The sequence below is a fragment of the Puntigrus tetrazona genome, chromosome 10 (assembly GCF_018831695.1).
Source record: "Puntigrus tetrazona isolate hp1 chromosome 10, ASM1883169v1, whole genome shotgun sequence".
NCBI lineage: Eukaryota > Metazoa > Chordata > Actinopteri > Cypriniformes > Cyprinidae > Puntigrus > Puntigrus tetrazona.
This window is the reverse complement of record NC_056708.1, coordinates 10,892,586-10,917,938: the sequence shown is the minus strand read 5'-3', so window position 1 is coordinate 10,917,938 and position 25,353 is coordinate 10,892,586. Positions and strand designations below refer to the sequence as shown.

Genomic DNA, 25,353 nt, shown 5'->3' with positions numbered 1-25,353 from the left:
AAATACTTTTTGTGTGCAAGGAAAGCAAAAAATAGCTGCTTCTACTAAAGTCGTGATGGTCATGATAATAATCATTTGTCCCTAGGTGGGAGATTTAGGCCTTTTAAAATCACCATAAAATAAAAGGAATTCTTTTATTTTAGGAAATTTTGTCAATCACATTTCAAAATCTTCAGTCAAAAACAATAAGTTCCACTCCCCTTTCAACACCAACTCTTCTCTGATGATTTGTGTTGACTGATGTGAGGGCTGGGCACTAAGGCTTCCCTCCAGCAATCTGTCACGCACATGAGATCTCAGCAATTAGCAAACAACAACGATCCAGTCAATTCCCGATGGACAAAATCAAATCCTGGCCTTCTTTTTTTTTTTTTTTCATTTGGAAAGCCATTTCACTTGGATTTACGTCACTATAGGGAGGAAAAGTCAATCGCAATTTCCGTTTCATGCTGACTTTAAGACCTTACCTGGGATTTTAAAGCCCTCGGTTGCTCTTATGCACCCAAAACTGTCAGTGGGGGAAAAAAAATAGTTTTTATTATGATGCTGACTTCTCCATGGAATTTATCCAGTATTTATTAGTTTGGGCAATGCAGCATTTCAACCAATCGACATCATCCACAGCCATGCAATAGATCACATCTGCCGTTGTTTTGCATAATTGAGATTGTTTGCAGTTCCTGCGAATGAACATTTTTAAAAACATAATTCATCCTTTTGATGGGGAAATAACCTTTGCAGTGAATCAGGAATGTGTGATGTGTCAATTGGAACCAGCTGACCTTTTTCTCGCTCGCCCGCTCTCTCTCGATCTCCTTTGGTCTGCTGCTCACCATTTCTGACAGTCTCGGATTAGTGAGCGTGCGAGTGTTGCGACTATGACCTCATAAAGAGCAGTGAGAGGGGTGTAATGAACTCATAGCTCATTTAACCGAGCAGAAGAGAGAGTGAGAGAGAGACTGGTAGTGCACGGATTGCTTGACAGAATAAATGTGAGGTGAACAGTGTGATATTGGAATACATTTGTTTGCCTGTTTGTCTGGAAATTGCTTTATATCTGTGTGATGCCCCCAATCAAATGCGGACCAGAGCAGCAGTCCCCTCTCTAATGATGGCCGACATTTGGATGCCTCTTTAGTGGATTCAATGCTTTGAGCTCCCCTGCCATGCAAATCTTGATCTTCTGCTTGACCACCTACCTGAAAAGCTCAACGTGGGGCTTTCTTTCTCTAAATATTTTGCATGTCTTTTTTTGATGGGTTGGCCATCCAGAAGCCGTCCCCTCACCTTGACTCGATCAGGGATCTGTCAGATATTAAAAGAGCCATTTTTGTCCCACAACATTTTGGCTGCTTCTGTTTTGAAGCCAGGATAACGATCTCTGTTTAGATTTAAGCCGCTGTAACCCATTAAAGATGAATCGTGCCTTCTTTTCCATTTGTATAGCGTTCCCCTGCCCCCATTCCCTCTTCCCATACCTCTTCCGGATGGACGGAGGTGTCCTCTGTCATTGTGGCTTTTATGGATTTGTGTGATGAAGGCCATGGAATGAGCCGGCTAATGGAAGGACACGGGATGGATTCATCTGCCCCCCCCTCCTTTTTCTCCCTGGAAGCTCCTTCCTCCTCCTAACCCCTAATACATGGATCAATATGTCAAGGCAGTTAAAGAAACACACAAGTACAGAATGAGATTTCCTTGGGAAAATTTGTGACCACCTACCTCAGTGTTTAGTTGTTTTTTTAGGCATGAAAGCAGCATGTAACAGAGCCGCTCTTGAGAAGCTAAAGTGTTTTGGTAAGATACCAACAGAGCGAAAACCGGTGCCGTCGCTTCCACGTTTGTGCTTCACCTTGTCTTGTGCGCTTCCCTTGTCTTTTTTCACCCTGTTTCTGTCTCTCTCCCTCTGAGTGACCTGTTTATTTAAGTTGCTTTATGGGCTCAGAATGAGTGCTGCTTGGCAGTAACTGGAGGCTGTGTTGATATGAAAGGCTTTTGGAAAGTGTCTGAGAGAAAGGAGGAAGGAAAGAGACCCGGCTGCAGTGGAGGAGTCATTTAAGACCACAGTTAATGAGGAACAGAAGTGGAGGGAGCGGTTGAGAGAGAGCCAGGCGGGAGTGTTTGTACAGTGTTCCCCGCTTCATAGACTCATTTGCTTTGGCCCTGTTCTGATTACACGCTCCTTAGTCTTCATGTGTTTCTGGTACATATGCTAGGCTTTCTACGTTGTAAGAACCAGTTTGGGGCAACTTTCCAAGGACATCTCCAGATAAATGCCACTTGATTGTTTTGTAGGATCTTTTGCTTCTATTATGTTAACGCAAGTACTTACACACGTAAACAAAAACTAATTGGAATAATAGGATAGGTGATTTATTCAAGGGGAATATTGTTATTCAACGATGCATGTTACATAGTCTTGGTAGCTCATTTTGTGTACCAGCTAGTGTGGTCACAATCATGAGTTTATTAAATATCATACAACTAATTTGCAGCTAACAATTTAATAGCCTTTTTGCGGTGTCAGAGTGTAAAGATAAAGATTTGGCTGTTGTCTTTTTGTAAAAAAAAAAAATAATTTAGTGCTGTCAAAATATTAATTGCTAGTAATTGCATCCAAAATAAGTTTATTTATATATCCAAACTAAATTTATATATCTCGTGATCAAATTCAAAATAAAAGTAAAACAAAGAAAAACACATGAAATAATAAAATTCCCTTATTTGAATGGCAGTCTGTGATTGAGATTAAAAGCGCACAATGATTATGATTATCTCAAATAATCTCGATTAGATCAGATAATCGTGACAGGCCTGTGTCCCAGATTTTCGGCCTTTTATGCCAATGCTGTCCAATATCTGTTCTGTACTGTATGTAGTGTGTATTGACTGAATCACTTGTTTTATTCTCTCTGTAGTGATTCTGAGTCCATTTGGACTGAACGGGACATTGACCGGTCAGTCCTTCAAGCTGTCCGACCCTCCGACACAGAAGCTCATTGAAGAATGGAACCAGTTCTATCCCATCAGCCCGACCTCCAAGGAGAGCACAGAGGACAAAATGGAGGACATCGACTGGGAGGACGACTCCTTGGCAGCAGTGGAAGTGCTTGTTGGTGGGTTAGATTCTAATATATTTAACATAAAAGGCTGGTAAATAAACCAATTGTATTGTGGATGCAATACGTTTGCTAAAAATACTGAAGAGATGTCTTGTAGTGTGCAAAATGATTTTCATCTTTTTTTTAACACGCCAAAGTGTGCATTCATAAGGTGTTAATGTGTCCATTTCTCCAGGTGGTGTGCGCATGGTGTATCCTGCATGCCTGGTGTTAGTCCCACAGTCAGATATCCCCACCGTAACACCTACGGGGTCTTCGCACTGCACCGCTGCCTATTCAAATGGCCATCAAGTGCCTGCTTCAAACCGTGACCCCGCCATCTCTTCAGTGACCCTGACTCCTCCTACCTCACCTGAGGAGGCTCAGACAGGTAAACATGCCTCAAACTCTTCTCTCATCCATGCCTGTCCCGTTTCCACTACGTCCTCAAACTTTTTGGCTTTTCTTTCTTTCTGTAGTTCACTCTCACTCGGCACAGAAGTGGATGCGGTTGCCGGTGGCGATGGATGGATTTAGTGTTGACAGCACCAGTCATCACGGTGGCAAGATTCCACGCAGGATGGCAAGTCAGGTGGTTGAGAGCGTTTGGCAGGAGTGCAACATCAACCGAGCTCAGAACAAGTAAGTGTGCTCAGAGTAAATCTGAGATCAGATAATCCCATTTCACAGACATGATAAATCAGGCACAGAGCAACAATGCACTATTAAAACTGGTATAAAGCATATCCGAACAGAATGTTTTATTAGGGATTATTGAGGTAAAAAACAGATTTGAGATTAAGGAACTTTTTTTTTTATGGCCCGCGTCTAAGAGGTTTCGAAAGAATTTTTGCAAATGTGTGATTGGTTGATTAGTTGAATCCATCTTGAAAGTTTTTGGACGCACTGTCCAAATAAAAAAAAATTATAAATTTCAGGTCAGGTTGTCACATTTTCAATTTTAGCAATATATTATTATTTCATAATTCTCTTACAGTTTAAATTAACATGATAATCCTATAATTCACTGACCTCTTTAAGTAAAGGTGGATATGCCGTTATAGGTAGTACAATGTACGTTCAATAAAATTGCTGTAATAACAGTATAAATATTTTTAAACTTTAAATTTTGTAACCACAACTTCGCATTATGCACAGAGAATTTGACTTTCAATAAACTGACACCTGGAGATATTTGCTGGCCTAAAACACAACCAGCGTCAACAAAGTATGCTAGATTTTGAGATTTAGAAGCCATTCAAAGATTTTCATTGTGTCTTTGCAGACGGAAATTCTCTGCCACAGCCTCCAATGGGACCAGCGAGGAGGAGACGCTGATGAAAGTGGGCACCTGGGACTTTGTCGACTCCACACAGAGATCAAGCTGCAACTGTTCGAGGTACAGACAAGAACATCCACACAGTCCTGTTTTCTCACAGGCTGTCGTTGTTTAAGCATGCTGCTGCTGCTGCTGCCACTAATCGCTTTTCAGTTCTTGTACTGTCATCTGTCACTCTGTAAAATGACAGGCAATACATTTGTCACAGAGTATTAAATAAGCTCTTTGTGAACACCCGAAAAACTGCTTTCTGAGAGCTAGTGACAAGTCTTGCTCTGATTTTTTTTTTTTTTTTTGTGTGCTTTTCTGATAGAGAGTGGAAATTAATTTCCTTCAATATTCAGTCTGCATGTGTTAAATGTATATCTATAATGTATCAGGTTGTACTTAGATTTGTAGCTCAGTTGGTCAATATTGCATGGTTTTGTGACTCCTGAGTTGTTCTTGTTTTTTTTACACACTTCTATATGAATAAATCTGGAAACTTTTGGCAATAACAATTAAAGTGCAATTTAGAATTTGATTTTGACACCAAGCATCATTACAGAGCTCTGATTATGTAGCTGTTTCATAATTAAAGAGGGCAATATCACCTTTTAATTAATGTTTATATGAAGTATTATTGTTCCTTGCTTCGTGGAGTCTACTTCAGCTTAGAGTTAAGGGGAAAAGAAAACAATTAGAAACAATAGAACAAATTAAAACAAAACAAAGAAACAAATTTGAAGTAAAATGCTTTTTTTTATATAAATATGTAGGATTATAGCCTATGTTTTTATTACAAAGAAAAAAAAAACATGTGGCTGTCTTTTTTTATAAGAGTCTGCAGATATTGTAATTGAGTTTAATGGTGTAAATAATCTGTGACGGACTGTTCAGACTGTTGCTGGTTAAATTCTACTAATAAACCATGTGTGTGGCAGAAAAGGAAAACTTGTTTTTATAGATCTAATGAGACTCGCTGTCCAAACTCAGTGGAAATTGGTGCCTTCTGCAGGTAGATAATGGTTTTATAAACCAGTAGCAAGTACTAAAAAGAAGTAGCTCTAACACCGAAGCGTCACGTTAAGTAACGTTAACACAGACATAATGTCACACAGTGCTGTGTGGTCATGCTGGTAGTCGACTTCTTGTTCTCTTCATTGAGTAGACGTTCAGTTTAGGCCAAGAGAAGGCCAGGCGCCATGGGACTGTTGTTATTTGCCAAATATGTTTTTTGGAAGAGAACCAGCATGAGAGGTGTGATGAAATTCGGAGTCCCCCAGTGAAGTGAAAATGACCATGCGTCGACTAGGATCCTTTCTGCTTGTTTAGCATTCTGCTTGTGTGTTACGTGTACTTTTGTGTGAGTGTGTTGTTGTGTGCGTACATGTAAAATTGTTTTGACTTTGTGAATAAGAAAGGGTATAATTTACCCTTGACTCACCTGTGTTTTGGATGTAAACACTTTTTAGCTCTTAAGTTTGTGCAGTTTGTGTAGGTATATATTTGTTTATATAAATCTACAGCTCTATATATGTACTATATAATCTTACCAGCTCCCGACTGTCACAGTTCTCAGTTCTAACCTCAAAGTAGCTTGTGGTTTCATTTGTTTATACAGGTTAAATGAAGTTCCTTGACCCTGCCCCCCCTGAACTTTTCACACCACACTTGAAGCACACGCTTTATCCATTCTTAAATACATGCATATCTGTAAAATATTTGAAGCGAACTGGATTTTTCTAGCTGTGTGGCTCTAATGGTTGTGAATGTCGTGTGTTTTAAAGAGAAGGATGAAAGCTGTGTGTTTAAAGTTTTTGTTTTGAGATGTTGTTCTTGAGAGGCAGACGATATTATAAACGAGAGACACTGTACAAGGAAACCCACAGGGAAACTCTGGCAGCTCCTTGGCTTTACATATCTCTGAGAAAGTGTGGACACACGTTATCAGGTCAGAAAGACTCTGATAGGAGTGGAGCGCTTGTTGTTAAAAGGGTGGTTTCTTAAACCTGTCCTTGGACTCGACAGGCAGAGAATTTTTAGTTAAAGAGTTTTTTTTTTTTTTTCACAGATCCAATAATAGTTAGGAATTTCTAAATAATGAGCTAATTAAGAAACTGTTACATTTCTCTGTTACAAGTCTCAAAGGCCTATTAAACCTGAAAAGAAATGTTATGAACTCTCCCAGTGAAAAGAAAAGAATAAAAAAAAAATATGATTCCTTGTAATAAGCTTTCTTATTAATGATGTCATCAGTTCATAATTCATTTATCTGTTGTATTGAAATATTGCTTTATCTTATCAGGCACAAAACCCTGAAGCAGAGAGCAAGCAGCACGCCTGGGCAGCCGCCCACCGCCGGTCAGACGCAGCAGCCGCCCATTAAGCACAAAGCTGGGGAGAAGCCCGAAAAGGGCGACAAGCAACAGAAACGCCCGCAGACGCCCTTCCACCATCGCAACTCAGTCTGTGAAGATGTCTCAATGGAAACCGACGCTTCTGCCGGTCAGCGCTTGGCTCTTAGAGGTCAAGAGGGTGGACGGTTTCCTGGGCTTCGCCCATCTGATGTGAGCACTAGCTCAAAACCTCCACAACTGCACAGCGGGGGCGGAGCTACCGTGGGCAACAGCGGCCCGACCGAGATGGTCGGCTCTCCTCAGCCACCGCCGCTGAGCCCTCACCCTTGTGAACGTGGCGAGGAAGCCTCAGACGCCATTAAGAACCCCTCCACACCACACAGCCAACATTTTTACCCTCCTTCTGCAGAGCCATGCCTCCTGCCCCAAAAGGGCCCAGACGATGCACGTTTGGAGCCCCTCACCCAACCTTTTCCCCCTGCGTACCCCGAGCCCCTGGAGCCCACCCCGTACGTCAGTGCAGCTGTAAACCTGGATGACGACGGGAGTCACGCACCTTGGAGGTTCTTTAACCTGCCCCGTAGGAAAGATGCAGAGTTTCCCACGCCGTCACTACCTGGAGACAAACTCAGAGAAGAGGCGTCACTCGGAGCTGAAGGGATTATGTCTGTTACTGAGTAAGTGTCACACGTTTTCATGCAACATACGCAATTTCATACAATTACCTGAAGGTATATGATGTCATTTCTTAACCGCCAATCAAAAATTATAGCGAAAATGCTTCCTTCTGTCTTTTATTGATGACGAAAGGACAACTAGGCTGTATGTAAATGTTATGATTAGACATTGTTTAACGGGACGAGCCAGTTTTTCAATACCAAGTAGATGTTGATATGTAAATTTGGGTCGTCATACCTATCGTTCTGATAACCTGGTTTCTGGACAAAAAGCTCATTTAAATTACCCAGCAAAAATAGATTCCTTTTAAAGAAACTTTTTGATTGTGAGGGACCTTTTGCAGTCTTTGTGGTTTTCGGCTGCGGTGTTTTCAAAAGGAAAGGGGAAAAATCCTGTTTTCCTCTATATACCCTTTAAGACTTAGTTTGTTTACATTCTCTTTTTAAACCTCCCTGAAGTCTTAAACAATTTTGTGAACCGAAAGTACATATCTTTAGGATTTAAAGCTCCCCGTAACCTGTAAACAGCCAGGAGGATTGCATTGTGCATTTGTGTTGTGTTATAATGGCTTAAGTAACTGTGATTGTAAAGCGAGAGCGGGACCACCCTGTGGACCCTCTTAATCCCCTCCGCTCACGGCTTTTTATTTCCAGCAGCCAGAGTTTGTTAGCAAGAGCCCCCAATATCGAACCCCACATGTCCTCGTCTGTTTGTGAGCTGTGATTTGAAATAGCTGTGATGTATCCTTGTGCTCCGCTCGCTCAAACACACACACAACCACGCTCTTGTTCTGTGTAGAATGTTCTTTCTCTGAGTGCACACAAAATGTTAATCTCTCACGATGCACCCTTTTGACATCATACCTCACTAATGTGCAGGCCCTGCACTGTTGTGAACTAGGAGATTATGGGTCCATCTCACACGTGCATACAAACACTCTGGGGTTTACGTGGGGATTTAGACTAGAATTGAACATGATATACTTTTAAACACCAGCTTTTGGACCTTAAGGATTGATTCAAAAAGAGACTAGAACGAAAGAGATAGTGGAAGACTACTTTTGCTTATGCACAATAATGTTTAAAAGTTTGAGGTTAAGATTTTGGTTTTTGAAACAAGTATATTATGCTCAAGAAGGCTGCATTTATTTGATCAATACTACAGTAAAAAAATGTTGATTTAAAATCTCTATATATTTTCAAATATGATTTTATTCCTTTGTTGGCAGCAATTCACTTTCAGCCATTATTCCTGGCTTTAGTGTCACATGGTCCTTAATAATTAATAAAATGCAAACTTAATGCTCAAGAAAAAGTAATTTTATAATTATTATATTATTTTTTTATATTATTTATTTTTATTTAAAGTGGTGCTGTTTAATATTGTGGAAACCTTTTTTCCAGAATCTTTACTACATTTAAATTTCCAATTTTTTTTTTTTTTAAATAAGTTAGTTATAAAATGAAGATTAAATTCAGCATGAACTTACTGTATAACAGTAAATAAATATTCTGTATATAAGCATGTAAATTGGTATTGTATCTGTTCTAAAAATCGATATCGGTCGATCACTAGTTTTAAATGTTCGTATTTGATTAATGTCAAAAGTCATGAGTATACGAAAGAGCCCTTTACAGCCTACTTTAATTACATGGTTAATTTTCTATGAAACAATTTTTCTGCGTTTAATAATAAACAGTGTGAAATGAGATTGTGTTCATATCCACACATGCTCAGAACTTGACACTCTTGTAGCATGCACTAACCCTTCAGACTTCCAAGAAAAGCACCAAGGGAACTTGTCTCCCATATGGTTACCTTGATTTAAAAGCACAGTCATTTGACACCGGTGCCAGTGCTGTTTGATGACAGTCTCCAACTAAGTCGTGACATGTTTACTTGTGTGAAGAATGTGCTAAAGTGTACATCTTATCTGCTTTCTCCAGAAACTTAAACGGTCACCCACACTGCTTCTAATAGACGTGAAGTTGTTTTAATGCAGTTAGTGCCATACATGATGACTAAAATGTTCATGCCTGTACTGTTATAGGAGTGCATATTTATTGCTTTTGCCACTTTGTATCTTCACCACAACCCCCCAAACATTTGGTTTTTTGTATAGTCACATATATTAACATGAAATGACGTTTGTTGAATCTGTTGAAGGGGGAACATTTGTTGGTCGTTCTGATATTTGGCCCTGTTTGAGAATGTTTGGACACGTTTGTGTGAATAATGTTCTTGTAGTATGAACTTTTTCTCTAAACCGTTGCGGATGAGAGCTATTGAAAGCAACTGCTTTATGCCCCTCATAAATTCACGTGGCAGCGGTGTTATGACAAAACGAAGTGTACACATCGCTCAGCCGTGCCGTTGTCTTCCTGGAAGAATTCTTGTTGATAGTATTAAGTTAAAAAATATGTGCCCCTAATCCCTCACTAGAAACAAATGTCTGGTTTGAAAATGTTGCTTTAGCGCGGTTCCTTCACAAATATTTTATGTTAAATTATGCAGTTTCTTTCAACAATTTTAGACGTATGTACAATATCCAACATTCCAGTACTTGCATCTATATTGTTTTTCACTAAGGCTGTTGTTTGGCTGTAGCTGTCTAAGAACAGAAAAAGAGAGGTATAGAAAGCTGTGTCTATCGGCTGCAGCGAGATGTAATGGTATGCAGCGCAATCCCAGTATGCACTTGGCTGGTGTCCTCTTGTCTATTCTGCTGTTAAGGCCCAGTGTAATCCCTGTTCTCTCTGGGGTCTCAAAATGGATTTAATCTCTGGCCAGCGCCACTGTGCGCTGTCACCCCCCATCAGACCTACAGTGGTCTGATCTGTGTGAAAAGGACAGTGGCTGGTACATACCATTTAACCAACACTGAGGGATTTTACATAACATACATTAGAGGGACATCAAGGGATTAAAACTTCAGAGCTTGTAGATAGCATTGTGATTTATTTTCAACTGATATAGGTTTTCTGTTATGCTTTGAATGTGTTAATTTCATTAAAAAGTAATCTTTTAATTCCCGATATTGCCCATTTGATTGGCCTGGGACATATAATTGTCTCTGGGCAGTATGAGTGTACCAAGCAGTGTTATAATATTTCCGTCATGGTTTGACCTATTTTTCTTGTGTCCTGTCCAGGTTAATGGTTGCCTCTAAGAGGCCGCTCAAGGTCTCAGATGAACGGATCCAAACGTACCTGCAGCGACAGAACCAGCACCTGGCTGCAGCCATCACAGACGGTGACCACGAACCTGAGGTCGACCCCTATGCTTTTGTTGACGGAGATGTTAAGTTCACCTTCTCAGATAAGAAAGACAAAGCTGGGGGAGATAGAGAACCAGGGAAGAAACACAAGGTGAGCCAAGTTGTTTTTGTTAGTTTTTTTGGGGGCTAGAGAGTCCCATAATGCATTTCTTATTTGGCCTAAACTAATGTTCAGAGATTTGAGGTTAATAAGCTTTTATTTATTTATTTTTTTTTTTAAAGTATCTTATGCTCACAGAGGCTGTAAAAAATACAGTAAAACTGTAATATTATCAAATTCTAACAATTGCAATATATACTTTTGAATGGCATCACTTTTCACACCCTAGTTTCATTTTCACTTAAAAATTTGCAACATTGTGGAAGTAAAAAGGTTTGTGTATACAATTTCACACAGACATTTGTTCTACGTGAAAAGGAATTTTAGACACCACAGATTCTCCATTGGTGGTGTAGCATGTAATATGCTGGCATCATGTCTGCTGTCTTCAGCTCATGGGAGATTCCCATCTGAGATCTGAATCTGACACCCTCAAACGTGGAGGAGAGAGCATGAATAGAGGGGGCGAACACAGTCTCTCCCGTTCCTGTCGGATTTTCACACATACTTTTAAGTGTCTTTTTGGCAGCTGTGAAGGATTAACAAAAATCAGCTTTGTCCTTCTGTACTCTGTTACTTCGTTGTTTTGTAAAAGCTTTTTTGGTACCTACTCTCAGAATTACACGTCATATGTGTATCTTGGTAACCTTACAGCTACTTTTTGCTGTCACAGGAGAGGTTTAAGTAATGTAGGCCAGATGGTGGAGCACAGCGCTCACACGTGTGTCTGTTACGTGTAAACACACAGCAGCGTTCATTTGTTGTAAAATGCGTAGTCTACATAGAAAATTGCTTTCTTAACTCCTATACTCCACCCCAGGGTTCTGCTATCGATTACGGGGCGGAGTGATTTGCATGTACAGGCGTTTATTACAGAGTTGGTCATTAGGATGTGAAGTGTGTGTATGGAGGAACAGATTACACTCTTTATGCAGAGAGACGGCCTGCAGCGTAATGAAATTATGCACAGCGTAATGAATCTCTGCATAGCGTGCGGCTTGCATTGTAATGGTGGCTCTGAGATGTGGAGGTTGCATGAGGGGCAGGTTAAGGGTCTGGGGTGCGTTTGTAAGCCACTGAAGGAAAGCTGCAGTCCCATTAGCCTGTGCTGTTATCTTATGTTATTTATTATTTTGTGCATGCAAGATATAACTTATTGGTAAAATATAAATGTGTTTCCACACTCATTCACTCTTTTTCCCGCTTTCCCTCACTCTTCTTTTGCTGTCGCCTTGTCTCATTGGTTGGCTGAGTCTAGGTGATTGTTAACCAAAATGTGTTCGTGAACCGATTTATACTCTGGACTGTTTTCTTCTTGTGTTTTGTGGAAAAGTTAATCAGTGTGTGCCTAATATTGAGGACTTCACTGGAAAGAAATAGCATGTACATATTAATTGGTTTTATTGATGCCAAAATATCACCTAAGTACATAAATCCGTACCAAACACAGCTATTTTAGGGGTTAAATTAAGAGATGGCTAAAGTAACTGACACTTTTACTCATTTGCGATTGACATGTCAAAGTACATTTTGGACCCTGCATATCTAATCTAACACAACCTTTGTTTATCTGTGCATTATATAATGTCTTAGATTTGTTTTTGTTTAGTTTTTAATGCTTGCTATCTTTTTTTTTCTCTCATAGGGAGAAGATGGCAGTGCTGCCCTATCAGATGGTAAGGACTGTCCTGTTACACTCCAGTGACTCTCTCATGAACCCCTCTCCAACCCAGAGTCCATTTATTTTATTTGAAATAGTTTCCCTGTTGACAGCCTGGGTCAGTTTAGTGTATTGTTGCTCATAAAGGTTAAATGTGCTCCCTGAGTGAGGGAAAGGGCTCGTCCTGATATGGTCTCAAGCCTAGGCTGTGGTTACGCTAGATAAAGCTGGAGAACAGGCCTGTGTGTTAAGCTTTCTCTCTCTTTCTTCCTCTTAGATGCTCAGCGGGCTGCGGCCCATAACCGGGCTGCTTCCACCAGCCTCATACATGATTCAGATCTGGCAGTCTCCTTCAAAGACCTGGACAACCTCTTCAACTCAGATGAGGACGAACAAACAGTTAGTATCAAGCTGTCTTTCTATTATCTGTTGCTATTTTGTCTCCCTTTTGCGTCACTGTGTGAAAATAAATTTTGCTGGTTTGGCAAATTTTCTCAATGACGCGAAGGCTCTGAGCTGATTGCTGCATGTAATTAGATGTTAAAATATATCATTAATATGTAATCACTGTTAAAATTACAATTTGCTCTGCTATTTGAAAATAAGGATATGTTGCAATGGAAATGTGTTTTTTCCCTGTAGTGAAATTGCTGTAATTTTAATGAAATCATAGCTCTGATTTTTGGCTAATTTGTGTATGTCTCCATAGCCCGGAGCACGGAGAGCTGTAAATGGAGCAGATGAGAAGTTTGGCAGCAAGGAGTCGAAACCAGCCACAATGGTTACTGACCCCTGTATAAGTGAGCACAGTCTCTGTCTCTATAAATATACAAGGTTTACTTCATCATTCAAACTCTGTATACTGCTCTCTGCTGGCCGTTGTGACAATTTTTACATTGCAAGCAGACAAGCGGTAACATCATGCACATTTCTTTGAGTGGGATCAGGGGGGTTAGTTTTCTTTAGCATGCAGTAATTAAGAGTTTCAAAGTACTACATGCCTTTTAAATAAATTAATCGAAATATTTTCTGCAATAAGTTCTTGCAGCTTTGACATTTTGACATTGTGATTTTGCTTTTCATCAGAATAAGTAGGAAATGAGACCATTAAAACATAATATATATATAAGCATGTACTTTGTATCGTCCCCTGCATCCTTCCACTTACATGTCATCTTCCACTCTGCTCATCCATCCCTCAGGCGCAGCTGATCTACACCAGATGTTCCCTACTCCTCCATCTTTAGAGCAGCACAACATGGGTTACTCTCCCATGAATAAAGAGTATGGCTGTATGGAGCCTGGCTCTGGCCTCAATACTCTAGATGGCCCTACTGCTCTGGGTGGTCAGTTTAAAATCGAGGTGGAAGAGAGTTTCTGCAGCCCCAAACCTTCTGAAATCAAGGTGAGATGAGTAATAAGACTTGTACACCATGTCTTAATCATGTGCAGCGCTGTATGTTACCATTCTCTACTGACAGCAAATGCGGAGCAACATTTTCAACGGCAATTGAAACGCATTTCACGTTTGATACTAGAATTTTATTTATTTATTTTTTGCAGCTAAATCTATGAACTTTAAACTTGTTGAAATTAGCTTGCATGCATTTACTCAAGTGCTTTCTGTATATTTTTTGCTGAACTGGAATGACACAGCGCAAATTGAATATGAGTTTCTCTCTTTCCTTAGGACTTCTCATTCGTGTACAAGCCTGAGTTGTGTCAGCCATTTGTGGGCTGCTCCATGTTTGCCCCCCTGAAGTCTTTGCCCAGTCAGTGCCTGCCCCCTATCAAACTGCCTGATGAGTGTGTTTACAGGCCCAGCTGGACAGTGGGAAAACTGGAGCTACTCAACTCTGTACCTGCTATGACCATTTTCAGCAAGGATGGGTGAGTTTTACATCTGGGGTGAAATGTCCTGAAATTACTGCATAAACAACACCTACATCTTTACAGACTTTTGTGTGCAATTCTCACAAAGAAATGCCTGGGGCCATATTTCACCCAAAATAAAAATAAAATGTAGTATATATTGTTAATCCTGGCAGTAAAGCATGTTTCCTTGCCAAATTCTCAATTTCAATATCTGTTTCATTCTCATAAATTATGGCACAACGCAATGGCATTTTTTTTTCTGGTAAAACATAACTTTCAAAAAGATTCACCCAAGAGCTTTAGGTACAAACTCACGCTCTGTGGAGTCAGTTACACCCCCACACTCCCCTAGTTCTTAGTAATGGAGAATAGAGAATAAAAGCGAAGAACAGGTGTTAACACACTGGTAATTAGCCTGTCAAATCCATCTGCTGCCACTGTCCTTTTATTTTCTTATATTTAGAAGCTGCTTATCTCACAGCTTCTTCACTGTCTGCACTCAAGCTACTTTGTTTCTCATGGACTGGTTTATTTGAATAGCTGGTGTTTGCTCAGATGACCACATCTGATTGTTATTCATGTCGTATTCTTGTCTGGTTTGCTTTTTCATGTGATGTTATGCACCTGTGTCAGGGTCAACTTCAGCTATACTCTTTCATTCTGTTACTCTCAAGTTAGACTTGAACTTGTATGGTCTTTTTTTACTGCCACTGTAACTAAACAGATGAAAAACAAAATTGTATAAAGTTATTTTCATACATTAATCTCAGAGAGCGAATAGAACGTTGTGTTCTTGGACATTATATTTGCCGTCAGTAGAAATTTAGTGAAATGGAGAGGTGAAGGGGGTGTTGCGAATGGTCGATGACAGGGCGATAAGTCTGGTCATAAAGTCCACGTTTGTTTAAGTCAGTCCAAAAGCCCTTTATGAGCTGGTTAGGCTTCTTTTATAACCCACAGCAGCTGGGGGAGAGGGCCACGTCTTCAAATGGGGGACCTTCAAACGCCTGCCTGTTTTTAAAGGCCACCGGGAGCCACACTCGGCATTCTCACACTCGAACACACGTACGGTCCATGTGGCACAAGCTGTGCTTTCATTTCTTGCACAGCTGCCTGTTGGACCGTCTGTCTAAAAATAGTTTCTCACTCCCCCCCCCCTCCAGAGGTCTTCTTAGGATACAAGTACAGTACTGCAATGATGTTAATATCTAATAATCATCTATGGTGATGAGTGTAGACAAGATGTTTTTAATGTTGCTCATTTGTTGTAGGGTTTAACTTCAGTGATTTCCCAATTAACCTCTTGTTTTTTTGTTTTTATTTTGCTTTTTAGTGAAAACAATGCTATGGAACAAGAGTATATTCAGACGTACACCCCTCAGACCCACACGCCGTTCTTGTCTAACAGCGCTCCGCCCAGCAACAGTGGCACGAGCATCCTCCCATCCCCAGCCACACCTCGCTTCTCAGCTCCCACCCCTCGTACCCCACGGACGCCCCGGACACCCAGAGGACCAGCCAGTGTGCAAGGATCCCTCAAATATGAGAACTCGGACCTGTACTCGCCTGCCTCGACACCCTCCACCTGCAGGCCGCTCAACTCCGTGGAACCTGCGACGGTTCCCTCCATCCCCGAAGCCCACAGTCTATACGTCAACCTCATCCTGTCGGAGTCTGTCATGAACCTGTTCAAGGACTGCAACTTCGACAGCTGCTGCATCTGCGTCTGCAACATGAACATCAAAGGCGCCGATGTGGGCATCTACATCAGTGACCCCAACATGGAGGCCCAGTATCCCTGCGGGTGCGGTTTCAGCGCTGTCGTCAACCGACGCTACGGTAATGGCTCTGGCCTCTTCCTGGAAGACGAGCTGGATATCATCGGACGGGGTTCAGATGTGAGCCAGGAGGCGGAGAAGCGCTTTGAGGCGATACGGAGCATGTCGCTGGAGAAGACAGGGGGTGGAGGCAAGGATCGAGTCCCGGACGAGCTTATCTCTGTCCTGCAGGATCAGTGCACTAATCCCTTCTCCCCTATGCTGCCGTTGGACCCAGAGGGACTGTCTTCCCAAGGGCCAGGGGGCGCCACTGTACCACCATGTGTGCGTGTGGAGGAAAGGGACTTTCACAACGACTGTTACCTGGCTTTAGAACACGGCCGGCAGTTCATGGATAACATGTCTGGTGGGAAGGTGGATGAGACGCTGGTGAAAAGCACGTGTTTGCACCACTGGGCCAAACGCAACGGTGAGAGCATGTTCGCCATTTGTTTACAAAAAAACAATCCTCAACATTAAGCTGGTACTATTTATTACAGGTATGACCAGAAAAGAAGGAAGACATTCATATTTACAAAAGAAAAGATAACAGTGATAACTTGTTCAAAGTTGATCCTACATGCTGTGAGCAATTATTTGTTTTCAGTCTTTTGACTGCATATTATGATATTCTTTTGCTAGTGATGCAACAAAATTTCAGAAACCTCAAAGTGCTTTATGTAGCACATGTTTTAGATTGTACAACAGGTAAACATTGCAGCAGTGTGGACTCAAATCATAGTGACCAAGAATGATTGCATAGCAGCAATATGTAAAATTGGTTTTGACTGAAATATCAAAAGTTGCCTTATTTCTGAAGTTTAATATTTACTAATTAATTTTTTTTGCCTAAATGAAAACTTTGGTTTTGGTGTTTTTGGTAAAATGTTTGTTTCAGTGGATTATCTTTGTTCTGCCTATGTTTATATTTGATAGTAAATGTTAATAATGACATATTTGAGTATGTTTATTAAACGCTCACTCTGTCCCTCTCTCTTTTGCTCTCTCTCTCTATAGCAGTGGATGTTAGCGGGCTTTGCTCTCAGGATGTGTTGAGAGTTCTCCTCTCTCTTCAGCCTGTTCTTCAGGATGCCATCCAGAAGAAGAGGACTGTTCGCTCATGGGGAGTCCAGGGGCCTCTCACATGGCAGCAATTTCACAAGATGGCTGGAAGAGGGTCTTATGGTAAGCAGCACTTGTTGAGTGATCTTGATTTTTGGAGTGGAAATGTTCAAAATTTCCCATTGACAAGATTGTTAGTGGACTTTGATACCCCTCAACCTGTCTCTCTGACTTGACTTTTTTGCTTTTCTGCAGGCACTGATGAATCTCCAGAGCCACTTCCCATTCCAACCTTCTTGGTTGGGTATGAGTATGACTTTGTGGTGCTGTCTCCCTTCGGCCTGCCCTACTGGGAGAAGCTACTGCTGGATCCCTTTGGCTCCCAGAGAGACGTAGGCTATCTGGTCCTCTGTCCAGACAGCGATGCTCTCCTCTCTGGAGCCAAGAGCTTCTTTAGAGAGTTGACAGCAGTCTATGAGGTGAGAGAGTTTATCAGTCTTTAATTTTTTCTCTTACTGCCTGTCTTTAACATGGAAGTAAGCTATTTCCTGTGAATGGGTGAGACTTCTGATTCATTAGTCAAGTAAATAACTAGAAGAATTCAGTAAACAGTCAAATAGTTTTGCAACAGCCCAGTGTGATAATGAATACAATAATAATTGAAAATAATTTCATGTGACTTTTTTTTTTTATTATTAACATTTTCTGTTTTCTCTGACCTGCTTTCTGATTGGTCTCTATCTGTTTCTGCCCAACAGTCTTGTAAGCTCGGTCAGCATCGACCAATCTCCAAAGTGCATGCTGATGGCATTGTTAGGGTGGGTGGAGCAGCTGCCAAGAAGCTCTCAGAACAGCCAGTCAATGATTGGTTCCTGAAAGCAGCTAGTGGCAGCAGTGATGCGTTTGCCAAGCTCAAACTGTTTGCCCAAGTCTGCAGACATGACCTCGGTAAGATCAATCTCTCTCTCTTCGTTATCCCTGCTGTCATAGAAATGTATCAAAGAGTACTTGTCTCACTAATGTTCATTTTGTTCCCTGTTTCTTTAGCTCCATACCTCGCTACACAGTCATTGGACAGCTCTCTTCTCATTCAGCCAACCCCTGTCCCTTCTTCCACTCAGTCATCTTCCTCGCAATCCTCAGGCCCTGCCTCCTCCAACTCCCAAACCTCAATGGCCTCCGGAGGCTCCGCCCTCAACAACAACAGTGCTGCCAGCAACAGTGGCTCAGGCCTGCCAGGCAACACCAATAACACCCCCTCCTCCTCAGGCCCTCAGGGCAGCAGCATCCAGTCTGCCAAGCCCAGCTCGTTCCCTCCCTTTGGAAGCATGGGAGTCCAAGGTAACAGCTCCCAGTCTGGGGCTCTGGGCCAGCAGGCTGTCACCCAGAACTCAAGCCTCTCTGGAGACAATTCAACCGTCAACAGCCAGACTCAGGGGCCATCTGAACCACCAGAGAGGTACACAATGTATTTGTTGCCTTTTTCTGTCTAAATAGTAGCATCATTTAAGTTTAAGCCCTGTCAAAATGTAAAGTAACTTGTAGAACTTGTGTATTTGTGTTAAAAGCATGTTAAAGACCCTTTCGTTTCCCATTTTAATCAGCACTATGGAGAGAGAAAAGGTCGGAGTTCCTACAGACGGAGATTCCCATGCCATCACATACCCACCTGCCATCATGATTTATATTGTGGACCCCTTCTCATATGAGGAGGCGGAGCCAGGGGTGTCGCAATCAAGCATGTGGACACTGGGACTCCTCCGCTGCTACCTGGAGATGCTGCAGGCCCTTCCACCTCATATCCGCAACTCTGTGTTTGTACAGGTAGGTACAGCAAACAATACTACATACTTTACAGATGGATGCATCTGTAAGCCAGTGCAGCAGAAAGTTTAGTCCCGTGGTTCACATCTAGGGGGCCTCAAGATGACTTTAAATGATGTGAAATAAGATGAAACAAGCATTAAAATGAGCTAAAAACACCTATTTTTTTGCATTGTTTTAAACGTGGATATATGAAGAACCCTTATTTTTACCCTTTGACGTCACAAAGTATCAGACCACTGATTTAGAGTGACTTCATTCCTTCTGGTCTCAAAAACATGCCTATACAGCAGATACAATGTGAAGACGATAATGAAACAAATCAAATTTATATCTGTGCACTTTGTGTTCTTAGATTGTCCCCTGTCAGTACTTGCTTCAGCCTGTGAGAAGTGAAGAGAGGTACCTCTACGCCCAGCACCTCAAGTCTCTGGCATTCTCCGTCTTCACCCAGTGCAGAAGACCCCTCCCAACCTCCACCAATGTGAAATCACTGACGGGTTTCGGCCCCGGCCTCGCCCTCGACACTTCCCTCAGGAACCCAGATGTGAGTGAGGGTTCGGCAGATCGATTGGTTGACAAATTCCCTTTTTAGATGTTGAGAAATGGGTAGTTTAGACAGTCTCCAGGGTACCTTAAATATTTAAAATAAGACAATACACATTAGCATTGCTAAAAGTGCATCAGTGCTCCAGACTGACATGCTAAAGTGCCAGTCCCCAGTGCCAGCAGTGTCAAAATGAACACCCTTATTTGACGCTCCCAGGCCCATGGTTTTGACCTCCTTCATAGAGCTTCCGCCCTGGCAGCCCATTCAGGCTCTTTAACGGCTCTCAGTGCTGTATGAGAACTCGGTGACGTGTGGAGACTGTTACACTGACCTCCCTGTCCTGGAACAAAACCAAAGGGGACTCGCACAACCCAACAGTTCTCTTTCCATTATCTGCTTGGGCAGCTCCGTGAGACCTCCCTAATGGGATCCGGCTTGCATGTTTTGGCAGAGGAATCCGAAAGCTCCACTTGCTCTCCTTTCTTCACCGAGCTATTTGTAGAATCCAATTTTCTCGCTACGCTCACTAGCACTGTTTCTCCCACCCCAATTCCTTCCCCACTCACAAAAGAGATGTGACTACTCGGTGGGGTTTATTGATTTCATAAGAGAGGAAAAGGTTATGTTGACATGCCCGGGTACAAGGCTGGTTGTTCAACAGTGGACCCTTCACTTCTGTCCTCTTGTCCTGCTCCTTGTTGTATTTTATAGGGGGAAAAACGGGGCTAACTTGAGTTATGTCATTGTTTTCCATTAACATATGACTTTGTTGTCACAGAGACCAGAGTGTCTGCGATTGTACACGCCACCCTTCATCCTGGCCCCAACTAAGGACAAGCAGACGGAGCTGGGTGAGACTTTCGGAGAGGCGTCTCAGAAGTATAACGTCCTGTTTGTGGGCTACTGTCTGTCACATGATCAAAGATGGCTGTTGGCCACCTGTACGGACCTTTACGGAGAGCTCCTGGAAACCTGTATCATCAGCATAGACGTACCCAACAGGTGAACTACAAAAAAATGCATTGTGTGACATGCTGATGGTTTGTAAACTATGCAGAATTAATTATTCACTCAGCACTTCAGAAAAGTGTAATATCTGGATCCATTATCACCACCATAGCCTTGACAAGTGAAAAACCTGGCAGCTTTTACACTCATCTCCATTATGTACATTTTATGTAGAACACATTTAGCTGGTTTTAAAATTATGTTATAAAATATATTACGCATTTGTGACTAGAGGTTTTAAATGTTTCTGGTTTTGTGATCTTAGAGCAAGAAGGAAAAAGGGATCTGCCAGGAAGCTGGGATTACAAAAACTTTGGGATTGGTGCCTAGGTTTGGTTCAGATGACATCATTGCCATGGAGAGTGGTGATTGGCCGGCTTGGACGCATAGGGCATGGAGAGTTGAGAGGTAATGCCCATGTAAATGTTTTTAGGCCTTTAATCTTGACAGTATTCATAGTTTTGACTCTAGTCGCTGCTGCTTTTGTAAAGTTATTGCTACATAAATGTATTATTAGTGGTAGTAGTAACATTTGTAGTTTTATTAAAATAAGGGAAATTCATTGTGACACAGTTCTGGAAAATTGACTGTTTAGCATCTTGATGTACACATTCACTGGGAACTTTTTTTTTTTTTGACTTAAGAATGAATTTATTGATTTTTTTTTTTTTTTCTCCTCTTTGAGACTGGAGTATTTTACTGAGTAGACGGAATCTGCAGTCAGTGTCTAGGAGGCTGAAGGAGAACTGTAAGCTTTGCGGGATCTCAGCAGCTGACACTCCCAGCATCCTTAGCGCCTGCCTGGTTGCCATGGAACCCCAGGGCTCATTTGTCATCATGCCAGGTAGAATCACGCTTCCTGTTACTCTCCGTATGGTGTGCATGTTGTCGTCCTTATTTTTATGGCTAGTTTGATGCATTAGCTGTAATTAGTGTGCATAGTTGGTAAGTTTCTGCTCTATTTGTGGCACAAAAGGGAATTGTAAAAATAATGATGCTTTTCTAAAAACTATCCAGACTTATTTACTAAAATGCATTTTAAACTGGATTGGAATAGGACAGTTAAACATCAAAAAACACACTTTCTTTAAAATATAACCCTTCACTGCTGTAGTCGTGCGTCTCTTTGCTGTGGATGTGAATGATAGCCTCAGCGTGTCATAATGCATGTGTCTGCTGTCCCTATCTGATATACACTCCTGTGTGTGTGTGTCATAAAACACTTTTCTGCACTCCTATTGATTCTGGTGTGCTGGTGTGATGATACTGAAGATCGATGGCTTTATTTGACAAAAGCTTTTCATTGTCATAGTATCAAGATGTATCGCATCTGATGGATTTTGCCCATCACTCACAGAGCTTGGAGAGCGACAGTGTTTTTTTTTGTTGTTGTTTTTTTTTGGTACCAAGATGCCTATGCAAGGAAAGACTGTTTTACCTTATTAAAAGTGATTTTCGATTTCAGTCAAACCTAATTTAATCATGAACAACAGAGCTAATGATGTCCTGCACTTGCAACAATGAATGAATGTTTGTCATTTTAAACTTATCTTTCTCTTTTCTTTGTTCAGACTCTGTGTCAACTGGTTCGGTGTTTGGTCGCAGTACAACTCTGAACATGCAGACGTCCCAGCTGAGCACCCCGCAGGACACGTCTTGCACACACATCCTGGTGTTCCCCACCTCTGCTTTTGTGCAAGTCAACAGCTCCAACTACCCACATGAGAACATTGACATTGCCTTCAACCCTGGCAATGGTAAGGAACAACATTTTTTTTTTCCCCAGTTCTTGCCATACTTGGAGATTTTACCATATAAATCAGTTGCATTTTATTGCAAATAAATTATACTGAATCCTTGATTTATTTCCAGATGGATCAGATCCAATGGGAGGCATCTTTGACCTTCTGGAGCAGGAGAATGACCTGGTTGATCCTGACATCATAAATATCCTCCCTGCATCACCCACCACGTCACCAGTTCACTCACCTGGATCCCAGTACCCACACGGAGGAGATGGGAGCAAGGTAGATTCCCCACCTTAAGGAGAAAATAATCAACATGTTACCAAAAGTGGCATGAACTTTGACTAGCAGACATTTTAGATAAAATGATTTGTTACGATAAAAGACAACTCTTGGCTTAGGTTTTAAAATTGTCATTTACTAGCCTTGTTCTAAACTCAAGAGGCTGTTCGAAACACATTTAAGATTTAAGTGAGAGTAATTTGTTGCTTGCTTTCTTGTAACTCTCATAAGCGTTTTTTTTTTCCTTTTCTTTTTCTTGTATTTTTGGATCTCATCTCTATTACATTTCTTCTTTTTCAGGGTCAAAGTACAGACCGCATGGAATCTCATGAAGAAGCTCCCAATATCCTTCAGCAGCCATTAGCTCTGGGCTATTTTGTGTCCACGGCTAAAGCAGGTCCACTGCCTGACTGGTTCTGGTCCGCGTGTCCTCAGGCACAGAACCAGTGTCCCCTTTTCTTAAAGGTAATTTCTCCTTGCATATAATAAAAAAAAAATTATACTTTGCACAGTTTCCATTGATTCATCTCTAAGGACTGTAAATGTGCAAAATGGTAATGTTTAACTGATATTAGTCCAACAAAACATTGTTTAGAATGTCAGTTTCTTCAGAAAGCAGTGCGATTCTGCACCCACTACCTGCCATGCTTTATCCAGGTCACATGACCTTTTGTTTCCTCTTCATGCAGCATTTATAGAGAATCTTGCAATGGGGGATTTTTAATAATTCAGTACTCAGGGATTGGGCCAGACTGCTGTGGGTGTGTATAAGAGAACAGGAGAGAAACAGGCCAAAATATATTGAGGGAATTGAGCTCGCAAAATGTGTTGACATGAATTATTAAGGCAAAGCACTTGATTTGATAAGCAGCTGTTCGTTTATTACTGACTTGTTGACTTGTACACAATTAAAAAGTCTGGAGCAAACAGTTCCCTAATAAAGGAAACCGTAAAGAGGGGTTTGAATGTTTCTGGCGTCTTGTGTTTACTCGTTCATGGGCTTGTCACTTTAATTCATAACAGGCTCTGACAAAGAGAGGAAATGCTCAGCTTTGCTGCTTGTTTTGGGTGGGCGTAGATTAATGAATCCTGTCGACTGAAAAATTCTTCTTGCTTCTCTCTTTCCCAACTCTCAGGCCTCTCTACACCTCCATGTGTCTTCAGTGCAATCGGATGAACTTTTGCACAGCAAACACTCTCACCCTCTGGACTCCAATCAGACCTCTGATGTTCTCAGGTAATGTTCCTTTAAGCTTCAATGAAGGGATATAATTCTGGTTAACGAGAACAAATGCTGAATGTTCCAAATGTATTTCTTTTCACAGATTTGTGTTGGAGCAGTACAATGCCCTTTCCTGGCTGACCTGTGACCCCGCGACCCAGGACCGCCGCTCTTGCCTGCCCATCCATTTTGTGGTGCTCAATCAAATGTACAACTTCATTATGACCATGTTGTAACACTCGCAGAGCAGAACTGAGAGCAGGACCTTATCAGGGAACGAAAAGAGGAGAGTGAAGAAAAGGTGGATCTGAAAACAACCCAACAGATAACTACAGTGCTGGACTTTATATGTACGCGAGTTACAGCGGAGATGATCTGGGTAGGCCGTCACTACACCTGAGACCCAGCACTGTGGAGGAGAATCCCGGCGTCTATAACACTCACTCAAAGAGAAACGGAGGCCTTGGATGAGTTATCGGCAGCGTGGAGGCCAAAGAAGGAAGTCGGAAGTGCTGACTGGTGGTGTTCTACATCCCTGGAGCCGCAGCTACTACGTCTGTAGCACACAGCTCCTCGGTTAGCATGGATTCGGCCAGTTCTATAATCGACGTGTATGGAGAAGTAACCTGTATAGAATCTGACGGAAAGGGACTTTGATGCTCTATGAAATGAGAGATTGAATTCTTGGTTTTAAGACCTCTAATTCCCTGTTTCTTTTGGATGGGATTATATCCAAACGAAATGCCTGCATCTGTCTTATTTATTGTAAGTTTTTAATGTATAATTTGTCTGATTTCTTAACCTCTTTTATATATAAAAGTTCTAGAAGGTTTGTATCGCCTTCCTGCTTTAAAGCAATTGGTCAAAAATATATGTACTCGTCTTAATTACAAAACAAACCAACAAAAAACCCACTAAAAAGATGAATAAAATAAAGTTGCGGTAGGTTGCTTTTAGAGTATTATTTTTTGTAAGGGAGACAGATTATTTGTATTGTCACGATGTACAGAGGAGACCGGATGGGGGTTTCTGTCCACGCCTTTGCGTGTGGACACAATTACAGCTAAGCTTTAGCTGCACGGGACTTGTACAGCAATGAAGTTCACTGTGTTTAAAAATAAAGAGGTACATTGTCGTATATTGTATTTTATACCACACATTTAGACACAAAAACGAAAAACTGCAATATATAAATAATTATATATGAATGCCGTACCAGCCTTGGGTGGCACTGCTTCTGTTTTAGGAATAAAAAGAGTCAACTTCATGTTTTTCCTGTGCTTGTGTTTTTTGGGGGGATGGACTGTGATGTGAAATTTGAAAACGGATTAACGTGACGGAGACTTGCGGCATTGAAGATAACATGAAAGATATATAAATACGCTCTTTAGACGTTCATCCATATCACCTCACCTCGCCCTCCCTGATTGGCTCTCCTGCTTGCACCATTTCTGAGTGATAATGGACACTTTTA

The 25,353-nt window shown here is 41.5% G+C and overlaps 1 protein-coding gene across 1 annotated transcript in view; it reads left to right on the top strand.

Annotated features, from left to right (window-relative positions):
• med13a (mediator complex subunit 13a) overlaps positions 1–25,146 on the top strand; it is a 52,923-nt gene extending 27,777 nt beyond the window's left edge. Inside the window, exons 5-30 of the mRNA XM_043250187.1 lie at positions 2,919–3,116; positions 3,298–3,492; positions 3,581–3,743; positions 4,387–4,500; positions 6,728–7,456; positions 10,609–10,825; positions 12,480–12,510; positions 12,772–12,893; positions 13,204–13,294; positions 13,697–13,899; positions 14,185–14,384; positions 15,703–16,616; positions 17,204–17,371; positions 17,504–17,727; positions 18,007–18,196; positions 18,296–18,707; positions 18,853–19,072; positions 19,428–19,619; positions 20,401–20,624; positions 20,896–21,038; positions 21,316–21,474; positions 22,202–22,387; positions 22,503–22,657; positions 22,958–23,122; positions 23,794–23,894; positions 23,983–25,146. Coding sequence (XP_043106122.1) covers positions 2,919–3,116; positions 3,298–3,492; positions 3,581–3,743; positions 4,387–4,500; positions 6,728–7,456; positions 10,609–10,825; positions 12,480–12,510; positions 12,772–12,893; positions 13,204–13,294; positions 13,697–13,899; positions 14,185–14,384; positions 15,703–16,616; positions 17,204–17,371; positions 17,504–17,727; positions 18,007–18,196; positions 18,296–18,707; positions 18,853–19,072; positions 19,428–19,619; positions 20,401–20,624; positions 20,896–21,038; positions 21,316–21,474; positions 22,202–22,387; positions 22,503–22,657; positions 22,958–23,122; positions 23,794–23,894; positions 23,983–24,115 — 5,849 coding nt within the window. The 3' untranslated portion in view covers positions 24,116–25,146. The remainder of the gene's footprint in view (positions 1–2,918; positions 3,117–3,297; positions 3,493–3,580; positions 3,744–4,386; positions 4,501–6,727; positions 7,457–10,608; positions 10,826–12,479; positions 12,511–12,771; positions 12,894–13,203; positions 13,295–13,696; positions 13,900–14,184; positions 14,385–15,702; positions 16,617–17,203; positions 17,372–17,503; positions 17,728–18,006; positions 18,197–18,295; positions 18,708–18,852; positions 19,073–19,427; positions 19,620–20,400; positions 20,625–20,895; positions 21,039–21,315; positions 21,475–22,201; positions 22,388–22,502; positions 22,658–22,957; positions 23,123–23,793; positions 23,895–23,982) is intronic.
• The last annotated feature ends 207 nt before the right edge of the window (positions 25,147–25,353 follow it).